The 14,649-nt window shown below is 45.2% G+C and overlaps 1 protein-coding gene across 1 annotated transcript in view; it reads left to right on the top strand.

Annotated features, from left to right (window-relative positions):
• Window positions 1-14,649, top strand: part of PLCB1 (phospholipase C beta 1) — a 990,679-nt gene that overhangs the window by 815,339 nt on the left and 160,691 nt on the right. Inside the window, exons 19-20 of the mRNA XM_075339307.1 lie at window positions 4,089-4,243; window positions 12,523-12,687. Of these exons, the coding sequence (XP_075195422.1) occupies window positions 4,089-4,243; window positions 12,523-12,687 (320 nt within the window). The remainder of the gene's footprint in view (window positions 1-4,088; window positions 4,244-12,522; window positions 12,688-14,649) is intronic.

Below are 14,649 nucleotides of genomic sequence, written 5' to 3'. Positions count from 1 at the left end.
TTAACGAGCGCAAAAGCGTCATTATCGTATGATCGGTGTAGGGTCCGACATTTCCATAATTTAGCAGCAGTGACGGTACGATGTTGTTCCTCCTTCCTGCGGCAGCGCATATCGCTGTGTATCAAGTCGCAGGAGTGAGGAACATCACCTTACCTGCGTCCCGGTTGCAATGTGGAAGGAAGGAGATAGGCGGGATGTTTACGTCCCGTTCATCTCCGCCCCTCTGCTCCTATTGGCCGCCTGCCGTGTGACGTCGCTGTGACGTCGCACGACCCGCCCCCTTAGGAAGGAGGCGGTTTGCCTGCCAGAGCGACGTCGCAGGGCAGGTAAGTACATGTGAAGCTGCCATAGCGATGTTTGCTACGGCAGCAATCACAAGATATCGCTGCTGCGACGGGGGCGGGTACTATCGCACTCGGCATCGCAAGCATCGGCTTGCGGTGTCGTAGTGTGCAAAGTACCCCTTAGTCTGCATGCAGCACTGACTGGAGCAGTGTTTCATGGGAATGGGCCTATTTTTTTTCCTTTGTTAGTGCATTTTTTTGTGAGTGAAGAAGGGGAATCAGACCATATTCTATACACAATATACAGTGTGTCCACCCATATCCTGTCCACCGCCATTAACTTGAGAACGGCAGCAGCTATAGGCATAGAAGTGGTGTCTAGGCATAGTGAAGTAGCCATGCGCTACGCAATGAAACCACCTATAGCGCCACCTGGTGGAAAACAACGGAGTTAGCATTTTTATCTCGAAAACGGAACGAGATAGAGAAAAAAAGTGAATTACAAAGTTGTAGGGCATTATCAAATGAGCGCCATATGCATGACCGGCATTCAATGTTTTGGGGGGGGTCATGTTTTTCATATCATAGCATATAGCAGGAGCGACGAACATCTCCTTACCTGCGTCCACCGGCAATGAGGAAGGAAGGAGGTGGGCGGCATGTTCCGGCCGCTCATCTCCGCTCCTCCTCTGCTATTGGACGGCTGCCGTGTGACGTCGCTGTGATGCCGCACGAACCGCCCCCTTAGAAAGGAGGCGGATCGCCGGCCACAGCGACGTCGCAGGGAAGGTAAGTCCGTGTGACGGGTGTTAATGATGTTGTGCGCCACGAGCAGCGATTTGCCTGTGATGCACAACCGACGGGGGTGGGTACGCTCGCTAGCAATATCGGTAACGATATCGCAGCGTGTAAAGTGCCCTTAAGGCTACACACAGCATGAAGGATCTAGTGTCTTCCTCGTCCCTGCTGTGCTGGAACTCAGATACACAGAATAAATGGTTGAGCAAGATGCTGTTGACTCACTGCTCCACTACAGTATTCAACTGCATCCATGTTCTGTGGATGCAGAAGTCATTGGGATTGGGACTCCGGGCATGGAGCAGGCAGGGACATTTAGCACTGCGCCACTCAGCTCATGGGCCCTGGTGTTAGCATGTCATAATGCCAAAACCATTTTTTCATCATTTGCCTAATTTTCACATCTCTATTGGCACTTATTTTGTGGCTTTATCTTATATCAGAATACTCCATGTATTGCTCAATCTGTTGTACAGCAGATACCAACAGCTCCCAGCAGGCTCTATTGACTTGTATGCTTTTTTGATTGAAAAAAAAGTAACATGATACTGCAAGTACATGTAGCCCTATTCTTCTGATCCATTCTCCAAAGGAGGCTTTGAATGAGTATACAGTAGTACCAAGAATCGTAACCACGATGGAACCAGACGGCTCCTATTGTAAGTTAATGGAGTCCATCAGTTTTTTTAGCACCTGTCTTACTACAGATTAGGAATACATTGCGGTTTGTCCTATAAGCAGAAAACACAGCATTTAGAGTAGATGGGGATGAAGAAGAAAGAAAAATGTGCATATAGCCTTGTCATCAGCTTACTTCAGTCTACACTTCCAGTACTGGTGGTCAAAATACAAAATAAGTGTTAGAGGAGCAGTGGTTGGATTCATTAGGTCAACCCCATATCTAAATACAAACTTAGTGGCCATATTATAACCCCTGCAGAATCTTCAAGTGACTTTTAATATCAGCAGAAACCATCCATTCAGATTTCAATGTCATTAAATGAGTTGCCGTGTCATTCTGTCAATCAGGTTCCCAATCTTGCGAGATTCATTTTATCCAGAAAATCTGCGGTGGTGATCAGTTTGAATGGATTTTTATTTTATTTTACTTTTTTAAGCGACGCTTTACTAAACTTTGGAGATAAAAAAAAAATCCCTTTTTGTTTTGTTTGGGTTTCCAGAACAAAGGATTTAAAACAAAAATAAAAAAAATTAAAAATTAATATATAATATATATTTTTAGAGAGAGAGAGAGTTTCTGTGCAATCAACAGCAGATAGATTAGACTTCAATCATGACCTTCCTATACTGACTGCCCACCTCTGGTGCCATTGATGAAACAGTTGCTACAGCACCTATCCTGCAACGTCACAACACTACACCAGTCAGGCCGCACGTTTTGGATGTCACCGGCGATCCTACCAGTCCCCCAGCTCAATCCACATGCTGGAACCAGACGTCACCATTACAAGTGTTTACAATAGAAAGATGGCACAAAGGGAAGCACAATGAAATAGTCTTCGTGACACACTTTTTCCTAAAGAGAACCTGTCACCAGGTCAGCAGCGGCCATCTTTCGCTCATGTTTTATCCTTGCTACTTCCTTGCATTTTAATTTTTGTTTTAATTTAATCTGCCATACAGTTGCAGATACTGTATATAGGCCATTATTTAAATAAGTGGTACACTACACAATAATTGTGGCCACATTAATCTAAAGCTCATAAAGAAGGCTTTTCTCAAATACCTTGTGTAGTCAATTGTGCCTCTGAGTGGCGCTATTGTACTCCGCTCATCCCCATCACAAGACCCCCGAGCTCCATGGCCGCTGAGATCCAGTGATGTCACGTCAACATCTAGTTGACCTGATATCACCAAGGCAGCCCCAGTCTCTGTGAGTGACTGTATAAAGTGAAAGCTGCACATCAAATTGAGAGAAATATGAACAAGCATAACTGCTTTATAATACATAAGGAATGAAAAATACAATTAGCCATATGCAAAATTGAAAAAATTGAAAATGTGACATTGCATAACTGCTGAGGATTATTTGAAAAAAAGAGATATTTAGCTAATGTATTGATCAATTCATCACTGCCCCATAACCACTTCACGGTAATCTCTTATTTATGGGGTCCCTAACCAAATGTTACCTCTACGTGCGGTTAAAACCTGGTTGTGTGCATGGGTACCTAACCAAATGTTACCTCTATGTGCGGCTGAAACCTGCTGTGTATGGGAAGCCAGGGATCTGGCTATATAGGAAGTTGAATAATCATGGCTAAAGGGCAGGACTGGGTTCTCAGACAGAAAAAAGTTGCATAACAATCAAAAAGACTGCTGGAACACCATTGCAAATGTGAACAGGGTGCTAGCCAAAATATACACAATCTGTTCATATTTATCTGAATTTGGTGTGCAGCTTTCACTTTATATAGATTGTGTATTTTTTAGCTATCACCCTGTTCACATTTACAATGGTGTTCCAGCAGTCTTTTTGATTGTCTTTGAGTGACTGGGCTGTGCAGAGTTTCACCGCTAGTCACAGCCCAGCACCACTCCTGCTTGCAGCTCTCTGCAACGAGGGAGATCAGGGAGATGCTGGGCTGTGACGAGCGGTGAAACTTCGCCCACTGCCCAGTCACTCAGGGAGACTGTGGCCACCTCAGTGATGTCTGGTCAACTGGAAGTTGACATGACATCACCTGATCTCAGTGGCCATGGAGCACGGGAGTCATGTGATGGGGATGACGTGACAGCAATAGCGCCACTCACAGGTAGAATGTACCACACAAGGTATTTGAGAAAAGCCTTCTTTATTAGTTTTACATCGATGTGGTCACTAATGCTGAGTAGTGGACCACTCCTTTAATGTGCTCCATTTCCTAATTTTCATGTTTTTTTAGGTGGGTTTTTGATCACAGGATGATTATGCAGAGCACAGGATACAGCACCATATAATATATCAAATTGGTGAAATAATGTTTGTTTTTTTTTCATTTACAGATTTTTCTATGCAACTTAATATGGGGATGTATGAATATAATGGTAAATGTGGATACAGATTAAAACCAGAATTTATGAGAAGACCAGATAAACATTTTGATCCATTTACTGAGACAACAGTAGATGGGATAGTTGCAAACACATTGTCTGTGAAGGTAAATCTATCCCTCTATCTATCTATCTATCTATCTATCTATCTATCTATCTATCTATCTATCTATCTATCTATCTATCTATCTATCTATCCATCTATCCCTCTATCTATCTATCTATCTATCCCTCCATCTATCCCTCTATCTATCTATCTATCTATCTATCTATCTATCCCTCCATCTGTAATACTATTGTATGTACTGAGGATTTCGATTGCGTTAGGGCAATGACAATCAGAGACGAGTTCTTGGTGCAGAAATGTTTATAACAGGTAACCAACGATATGTACATAAACGGAACAAAACACAGTAGAACAATAAACACCGGAAATACCTTCCAGGATCGGAGCGAAGGGAATTCCCGGGACCGCGCACCGGACTCCCCCAGGGAGACCACCAAGAGCGAACCCCTATACAGGGACTGTCTGGCAATCACCCCAGAAGGCCTAAATGCGCAGCAGCCGGGACACAAAGGGCCAGAGGTATAGTCCAAAAATGCCCGCACGAGATGAGAGTCCAGAGTGGTTACGAACCGGAAGGAACCGGGCAGAAGTGCTGACCAAAGACGGCAGACGGAGTCCGGGCACAGCTTGATGAGTCCGAGTGAAGTCCAAAGTCGGTGTCGGTTGTTTTTCGGGAGGATCCAAAATGTCAATCAGGTATCAAGAGCAGCAAAGCAGGAGTACACAGCAAGCAGTATACTCAGGCACTGAACTAAGCTTAGAGGCGGCCTTTTAAACAGCTGGACAGGAAGTAGGGCAACAGAACAGCAAACTCCATGTTAACCGAGGGCAAGCTCTTTCAAAAGAGAACTGGAAATCCCGGAAGTCTGACAGTACTCCCCCCCCCAGAAACGGCCTCAGGACGGATCAGGGCCTGGCTTGTCCGGGTACCGCCGATGAAACTGAGCAACCTTCCGGGGCGCACGAATGTTACCCACGGGTTCCCAGGAATCGTCCTCGGGGGAGTACCCCTGCCAACGTACCAGATACTGAAGCCGATGACGATGGAGCCGGGAGTCAATAATGTCCTCAACCACGAACTGCTCCTCGCCGTCAACCATCACAGGCGGAGGAGGAGGCACGACACGACCATGAAACGTATTAGGGGAAACGGGTTTGAGGAGAGAAACATGAAAGACCGGGTGTACCTTTAAATGGTGCGGCAACCGCAGCCGACAGGCCACAGGGCTCACGATCCCGGTGATCTTAAACGGACCGATGAATTTCTGTCCCAGCTTCTGCGAAGGAACACCCAATCTCAGGTTTTTGGTGGATAACCACACCGAGTCCCCTACCTTATACATGGGTGCCTGTTTCCGGTGAGTGTCTGCCGACCTCTTGTAACGCTCCTGAGCCGAAGCCACAGTGTCCTTTAGAACCTCCAGATTCTGTCGTAGCTCCGTCAATCTGTCCTCCACCGCTGGCACCGAAACCGCAACCGGTGACCTAGGCAAAACATTCGGATGGTAACCCAAGTTAGCGAAAAAGGGCGTTACCTTAGTGGAGCTGCTCTGAGTGTTGTTATACGAGAACTCCGCCAAAGGAAGCATCTTCAACCAATCATCCTGCAGGTGGCTGACATAACATCGGAGGTACTGTTCCAGGGTTTGATTAGTCCGTTCGGTTTGCCCATTTGTCTGAGGATGGTATGCAGAAGATAAACAGACATCAATCTGGAGTGCCGAACAAAACCCCTTCCAGAACTTAGACGTGAACTGCACGCCCCGGTCAGAGATGATCTTATCTGGTACCCCATGTAATCGGAATATGTTCTGGATAACCAAATCCACTGTCTCTGCGGCTGAGGGAAGACCGGTACACGGAATAAAGTGAGCAGCTTTTGTCAACCGATCCACCACCACTAGAATGGTATTGTGACCGCCTGAGACTGGCAACTCCACAATAAAATCCATTGAAATGGATCCCCAAGGGCGAGATGGAACGGGTAACGGTTGGAGGAGTCCCGTAGGAGCCACACGAGGGACCTTGTACCGGGCACAAACCACACATGAGTGGACGTAGTCTTTTACATCCTTTAAACAGGTAGGCCACCAGAAAAAACGACTCAGAAATTCCTGCGTCTTCTGTACCCCCCTATGACCAGCCAACACGGAGTCATGGACCAACTTGAGAACCCGAAGTCTTACGGCCTCCGGGACATAAATACGTCGCTCTCTCAACCACACACCATTCCGAAGAACAAGAGTCACATCATTCGGGGGGGCAGCAAGAAATACGTCACCATCATAGGCCAGCTTGATGTCCTTCCACAAGTCCTGGTCCTGGATTACTCCAACGAAATTGGCATCTGATAACACGGTCTGAGACGGGGTTCCAGGCACGGAGTCCATGGCGTGGATTCGGGACAAGGCATCGGCTTTCCCATTACGTGAACCTGGACGGTATGTAACGATAAAATTGAACTGATTAAGGAATAAGCTCCAACGGGCTTGCCGTGGAGACAGGCACCTGGCAGACTTAAGAAATTCCAGGTTACGATGATCTGTGAGTACTATCACTTGCTGCGCAGCTCCCTGTAAGTGGTGTCTCCATTCCTTAAAAGCTGAAATAATCGCCAACAATTCCTTGTCCGCAATGTCATAGTTCCTTTCTGCAGGGGACAACCGGCGAGAAAAGAAAGCACACGGATGCAAGAGACTCTTGTCCCCAGTCCTTTGGGAAAGGATAGCCCTTAATGCATAATCGGAAGCGTCGACTTCCACAATAAAGGGGAGTGCGGAATTCGGGTGTACTAGTATTGGCGCTGAGGTAAAACAAACCTTGAGACGATTGAAAGCTTCCTGGGCCTGGGCGGACCACACAAACTTCTGTCCTTTCTTGGTTAACAGAGTGATGGGACGGACGATCTCTGAAAAGTTACGGATAAAGCGTCGGTAAAAGTTTACAAAACCGACAAAGCGTTGTACCTCCTTGATGTTTCCCGGTTCCGGCCAGTCTAGAATTGCTTGTATCTTGCCAGACTCCATGTTCAGTCCCTGAGGAGAGATGACATATCCTAAAAATTGTATTTGTGAGCAATGGAATTCGCACTTCTCCAGTTTAATGTACAGGTGGTTATCCCTCAGACGGGTAAGTACTGTCTTGACGTGCTCCTGGTGTTCCTGTAGGGAATCAGAAAAGATCAAAATATCATCCAGGTAAATCACCATGAATTGGTCCATTATATCCCTAAAAATATCGTTGACTAAGTGTTGGAAAGCCGCAGGAGCGTTACAAAGTCCAAAAGGCATCACTAGATACTCATAATGTCCATACCGACATCTGAACGCTGTCTTCCACTTGTCTCCGGGACGTATGCGGAGTAGATTATATGCCCCACGGAGATCCAATTTAGTGAATATCTTTGCCTGTTGGACTCTCTCCAATAGCTCAGGAATCAACGGTAACGGATACCGGTTCCGGATGGTTATCTTATTTAGTTCCCGGTAGTCAATACAAGGTCTCAGAGTCCCCTCTTTCTTTTTCACGAAAAAGATGGGTGCCCCTGCTGGTGAGGTAGAAGGGCGAATAAATCCCTTGGCTAGACTTTCATCGATGTAATCCTTTAGTGCTTCTAGCTCAGGTGCCGCCAACGGGTAGACATGACCAAACGGGATCTCCGCCCCTGGGAGTAAGTCTATGGGACAATCATACGGTCTATGCGGGGGAAGCCGATCTGCTTTTCTTTTGTCGCATATATCAGCGAAGTCATGATAAACCGGGGGTAGAACAGGTACCTGTACAGTGCCCTCCGCATTCGGTGTTACTGGAACCGGTACAGTTGGACTAATGGTCGGACCACTCTGCGGTGGGAAGGATATTTCCTTAGTCTCCCAATCGATGACTGGATTTGTAGACCGTAGCCACGGAATTCCTAAAATAATCGGAAAATGGGGTGAAGAAATCAACATGAAAACAAGGGTCTCCTGCTGACCTGGCTTCATCACACATTCTAGGGGTACTGTTTCCCGATCAACTGGTCCAGAAACTAACGGAGATCCGTCTACCGTCTCCATGGTAACCGGTGAGGATCTTTGTTGAGTCCGGATACCGTGTTTCCTGGCAAAAGAAGAGTCCATGAAATTACCCCCTGCCCCAGAGTCTATCATAGCAGATGTAGGTATTAACTGTCCCTCCCACCGAATCTGAATGGGAAGCGAGCAATGGGTGTATTTCCCTTCTGAGTCCTTAGGTGATGTTGACATTACAGTCAAGGGAAATACCGCATCCAGGTGTCCACTTGCCTCAGAGATATCGGACTCTGCGTCCGTGTTGTCACACTCTGCCATGGCTGCCAATACCTTATTTGGGCGATTTGGACGTCTCGGGCAGTCAATCAAGAAATGGTCCGATTGACCGCAATAGAAACACAAACGCTCACGGAGCCGGTGTTCACGACGTTCGTTGGTCTCTCGCTTTTGCAGAGAGTCCACTTGCATAGGAACGTCCTCGGCCTCCCGTGGCGTCCTGAGAGCGGGTTCTCTAGAAGGAAACGCAAAGTTGGTTACCCGGTTTACAGCTGCCCATTTTTCCTGTCTACGTTCCGTCAAGCGGGTATCAATACGCACACAGTGTTGGAGAAACAGTTCAAAATCCCCTGGAGATTCGGAACGAGCTAACTCGTCCTTGATGGTACCGGACAAACCTCTTCTGAAAACTGACAATAACGCATTGTTTCCCCAGTCGGTGTCTACCACTAACCTCTTGAACTCAGTGGCGTATTCAACGACAGACCGCTTTCCCTGACGTAAGGAAAGGAGAGCCGATTCAGCGGTAGCACGGTGATTCGGATCATCAAACATTTGCGCCATTGCGGTCAGAAAGTCATCCAGGTGATTTAAACGGATATCCCGATTCTCTATCATATGATTAGCCCAAGCCAGTGCTCGTGAGGTTAATAACATGATTATACATAACACTTTTGACCGGTCAGAACGGTAATAATCAGCATGTACATCAAAAAACAGTATACACTGGTTAACAAATCCACGAAACTGACTACGATCACCACTGAAACGAAATGGGGGTAACCTAGGCATACCGGCAGCTGATACGGACGTAGTGGAGCCTCCACTCTGACTTGCAAATCCTGAATAGCCGGACCCAGTACCTGGTGATCATGGCCCAGCTGTGCCTCCACATCTCTAAGTTTAGTCTGCACCGCCTCCATCTCCTGCTGCAAGGAGTTAATCATGGAAAAAAGCTGATCTACTCGTGTCTCAGTCATTGCCCCAGCGAAATCCTTTTATGGCCTGAGTATAATGTAATACTATTGTATGTACTGAGGATTTCGATTGCGTTAGGGCAATGACAATCAGAGACGAGTTCTTGGTGCAGAAATGTTTATAACAGGTAACCAACGATATGTACATAAACGGAACAAAACACAGTAGAACAATAAACACCGGAAATACCTTCCAGGATCGGAGCGAAGGGAATTCCCGGGACCGCGCACCGGACTCCCCCAGGGAGACCACCAAGAGCGAACCCCTATACAGGGACTGTCTGGCAATCACCCCAGAAGGCCTAAATGCGCAGCAGCCGGGACACAAAGGGCCAGAGGTATAGTCCAAAAATGTCCGCACGAGATGAGAGTCCAGAGTGGTTACGAACCGGAAGGAACCGGGCAGAAGTGCTGACCAAAGACGGCAGACGGAGTCCGGGCACAGCTTGATGAGTCCGAGTGAAGTCCAAAGTCGGTGTCGGTTGTTTTTCGGGAGGATCCAAAATGTCAATCAGGAATCAAGAGCAGCAAAGCAGGAGTACACAGCAAGCAGTATACTCAGGCACTGAACTAAGCTTAGAGGCGGCCTTTTAAACAGCTGGACAGGAAGTAGGGCAACAGAACAGCAAACTCCATGTTAACCGAGGGCAAGCTCTTTCAAAAGAGAACTGGAAATCCCGGAAGTCTGACACCATCTATCCCTCTATCTATCTATCTATCTATCTATCTATCTATCTATCTATCTATCTATCTATCTATCTATCTATCTATCTATCTATCTATCTATCTATCTATCTATCTATCCATCCCTCTATCCATCAATCCTATCTATCTATCTATCTATCTATCTATCTATCTAGGTATCTATATATCCCTCTATCTATATATGCCTCTATCTATATATCCCTCTATCCATCTATCCATCTATTCCTCTATCCATCTATCTATCTACAATGCCTACAAGTAGTATTCAACCTCCTGCAGATTTAGCAGGTTTGATAAGATGCAAATAAGTTAGAGCCTGCAAACTTCAAACAAGAGCAGGATTTATTAACAGATGCATAAATCTTACAAACCAACAAGTTATGTTGCTCAGTTAAATTTTAATAAATTTTCAACATAAAAGTGTGGGTCAATTATTATTCAACCCCTAGGTTTAATATTTTGTGGAATAACCCTTGTTTGCAATTACAGCTAATAATCGTCTTTTATAAGACCTGATCAGGCCGGCACAGGTCTCTGGAGTTATCTTGGCCCACTCCTCCATGCAGATCTTCTCCAAGTTATCTAGGTTCTTTGGGTGTCTCATGTGGACTTTAATCTTGAGCTCCTTCCACAAGTTTTCAATTGGGTTAAGGTCAGGAGACTGACTAGGCCACTGCAACACCTTGATTTTTTCCCTCTTGAACCAGGCCTTGGTTTTCTTGGCTGTGTGCTTTGGGTCGTTGTCTTGTTGGAAGATGAAATGACGACCCATCTTAAGATCCTTGATGGAGGAGCGCAGGTTCTTGGCCAAAATCTCCAGGTAGGCCGTGCTATCCATCTTCCCATGGATGCGGACCAGATGGCCAGGCCCCTTGGCTGAGAAACAGCCCCACAGCATGATGCTGCCACCACCATGCTTGACTGTAGGGATGGTATTCTTGGGGTCGTATGCAGTGCCATCCAGTCTCCAAACGTCACGTGTGTGGTTGGCACCAAAGATCTCGATCTTGGTCTCATCAGACCAGAGAACCTTGAACCAGTCTGTCTCAGAGTCCTCCAAGTGATCATGAGCAAACTGTTGACGAGCCTTGACATGACGCTTTGAAAGTAAAGGTACCTTACGGGCTCGTCTGGAACGGAGACCATTGCGGTGGAGTACGTTACTTATGGTATTGACTGAAACCAATGTCCCCACTGCCATGAGATCTTCCCGGAGCTCCTTCCTTGTTGTCCTTGGGTTAGCCTTGACTCTTCGGACAAGCCTGGCCTCAGCACGGGTGGAAACTTTCAAAGGCTGTCCAGGCCGTGGAAGGCTAACAGTAGTTCCATAAGCCTTCCACTTCCGGATGATGCTCCCAACAGTGGAGACAGGTAGGCCCAACTCCTTGGAAAGGGTTTTGTACCCCTTGCCAGCCTTGTGACCCTCCACGATCTTGTCTCTGATGGCCTTGGAATGCTCCTTTGTCTTTCCCATGTTGACCAAGTATGAGTGCTGTTCACAAGTTTGGGGAGGGTCTTAATTAGTCAGAAAAGGCTGGAAAAAGAGATAATGAATCCAAACATGTGAAGCTCATTGTTCTTTGTGCCTGAAATACTTCTTAATACTTTAGGGGAACCAAACAGAATTCTTGTGGTTTGAGGGGTTGAATAATAAATGACCCTCTGAATAAACTTTTCACAATTTAAAAAAAAAAAAAAAATAACATTCTTTTTTGCTGCAGTGCATTTCACACTTCCAGGCTGATCTACAGTCCAAATATCACAATGCAAAGTTAATTCCAAATGTGTAAACCTGCTAAATCTGCAGGGGGTTGAATACTACTTGTAGGCAATGTATCTATCTATCTATCTATCTATCTATCCCTCTATCTATCTATCTATCTATCTATCTATCCCTCTATCTATCTATCTATCCCTCTATCTATCTATCTATCCCTCTATCTATCTATCTATCTATCTATCTATCTATCCCTCTATCTATCTATCTATCCCTCTATCTATCTATCTATCTATCTATCTATCTATCTATCTATCTATCTATCTATCTATCTATCTATCTATCTATCCCTCTATCTATCTATCTATCTATCCCTCTATCTATCTATCTATCCCTCTATCTATCTATCTATCTATCTATCTATCTATCTATCTATCTATCCCTCTATCCATCTATCTATCTATCCCTCTATCCCTCTATCTATCTATCCATCTATCTATCTATCTATCTATCCATCCCTCTATCTATCTATCCATCCCTCTATCTATCTAAAATTCTTTTGTTTTTTATAATCTTGAATCTCGTCATATATGACTTTTTTAGACCAGTTTTCTGATGTTGTTTGCCTTTTTAGATTATTTCGGGACAGTTCCTGTCAGATAAGAAGGTTGGCACATATGTAGAAGTTGACATGTTCGGGTTACCAGTTGACACCAGAAGAAAAGCACTGAAAACAAAGACCTCACAAAGCAATGCAGTGAACCCAGTATGGGAAGAGGAACCCATTGTTTTCAAAAAGGTAAATCATGAGTATTATAGAAATATACAGTGCTTATAATAAATGAGTACACCCCCTATGAAAAGTAAGATTTTACTCAATATCTCACTGAATACAAGAACAATTTCCAAAATGTTGACAAGACTGAGTTTCATAGAAGATTATTTTTTAAGGTTACTAATATAACTTCCATTAAAAATCTTCAGTTTTACTCAAATTAGTTGATTAAAAATGAATACACCCTACATCAAAGACTACCACATTTACTATTTGGTATGACACCCCCCTATTTTGTAAGGACAGCACTAAGCCTTCTGCGCATGGAATGAACAAGTTTGCAACATCTATCTTTTTCTATTCTTCAAAAATGACCTCTATGCTGGACGGAAAATGATGACAACTTGTATCTTCAGAATTCCCCATAGGTGCCTGGTTGGATTCAGACCAGGAGATAATTGGCCACTGAATCACTTTCACCCTGTTCTTCCTCAGAAATGAAATAGTGGTCTTAGATGTATGTTTTGGATCATTGCCATGTAGGAAAAGTGCACGTTTACCAAGGGCACAGAGTGATGGGAGCATCTTCTCTTTCACTATAGAGCAATACCTCTGTAATATAATGATACCACCAATGAAATGTATCTCCCTAACACCAGTAGCTCTCATACAGCCCATTTTAGAAAAATGTATTTAGAAAATGCATGGAGCCAACAGTAACACATGGTAAGGATTAGATTTGGTGGAACTTGTAATTAGTAGCTTGTGCCACAGTTAGTGTGTAAGGGATTTAACCGTATTGAAAAGACCACTCCGGTGCGTTTTACATTAATTTCTTTACATTATGTACATTAAAATACTTACCCGTCATTGTCTTCTGCTGTTTCCAATGCAGCTCCGGTCATCTCCTGCAACATGTGGCCACAGATCTTTCTTAAGGCCGCTTTACACGCAGTGACATCGGTAAAGCGATGTCGTTGGGGTCACGGAATTCGTGACACACATCCGGCCTGATTATCGACGTCATTGCGTGTGACAACTACGAGCGATCGCAAAAGTTCGCAAAATCGTGCAAAATCGTTAATCGATGACATGGTCCTCCATTCCCAAATATCGTTGCTGTAGCAGGACGCAGGTTGTTCGTCGTTCCTGTGGCAGCACACATTGGTATGTGTGACACCGCAGGAACGAGGAACCTCACCGTACCTGCAGCCGCCCGCAATGAGGAAGGAAGGAGGTGGGCAGGATGTTCGTCCCGCTCATCTCCGCCCCTTCGCTTCGATTGGGCGGCCGCTTAGTGACGTCATTGTGACGCCGAACGAACCACCCCCTTAGAAAGGAGGCGGTTCGCCTGTCACAGCGACGTCGCTAGGCAGGTAAGAAGTGTGACGGGTCCGAGCGATGTTGTGCGCCATGGGCAACGATATGCCCGTGACGCACAACCGATGGGGCCGGGTACGCACACTAGCGATCTCACTAGCGAGATCGCAGCGTGTAAAGCGGCCTTAACTGGCTCACAAAGTGGACCGTTACTTCTTTTCTTAATGTAATAAGCCTTGTTCTGAGTTTTCATTGAAAAAAATTACGCTATGTGAGCCAGTTAGTTGTAACTGCATTCACATGATGTAGGGGAGAACCAGAGTGAAACTGGATATGGCACGAAACAGCAACCGGGAAGTATTTTAATGCACACCCTACACACGTTTCTTATCACTAACAAATGGGGCAATATAAAAAAAACACTGGAGTGGTCTTTGAAGGTAATAAAATTGGATGCGTTGATGTATTCCACATAAGGTTTACAGAAAAAATACTGTCCTCAAATTATGAAAATACTCTAGAACCAATGCCCTATATGCATATAATATTCCCTCCTCAACATTGAAATTGCAACACCAAGAACAAAACTAACCGTGGATCCTCAACCATTGATTTGGTCATGGAACTAGTGCTACCGATATTTTTACAAATTGTCACAGGGGATGT

The sequence above is a fragment of the Anomaloglossus baeobatrachus genome, chromosome 3, assembly GCF_048569485.1.
Source record: "Anomaloglossus baeobatrachus isolate aAnoBae1 chromosome 3, aAnoBae1.hap1, whole genome shotgun sequence".
NCBI classification, from domain to species: domain Eukaryota; kingdom Metazoa; phylum Chordata; class Amphibia; order Anura; family Aromobatidae; genus Anomaloglossus; species Anomaloglossus baeobatrachus.
This window is presented reverse-complemented; position numbering and strand designations above follow the sequence as displayed.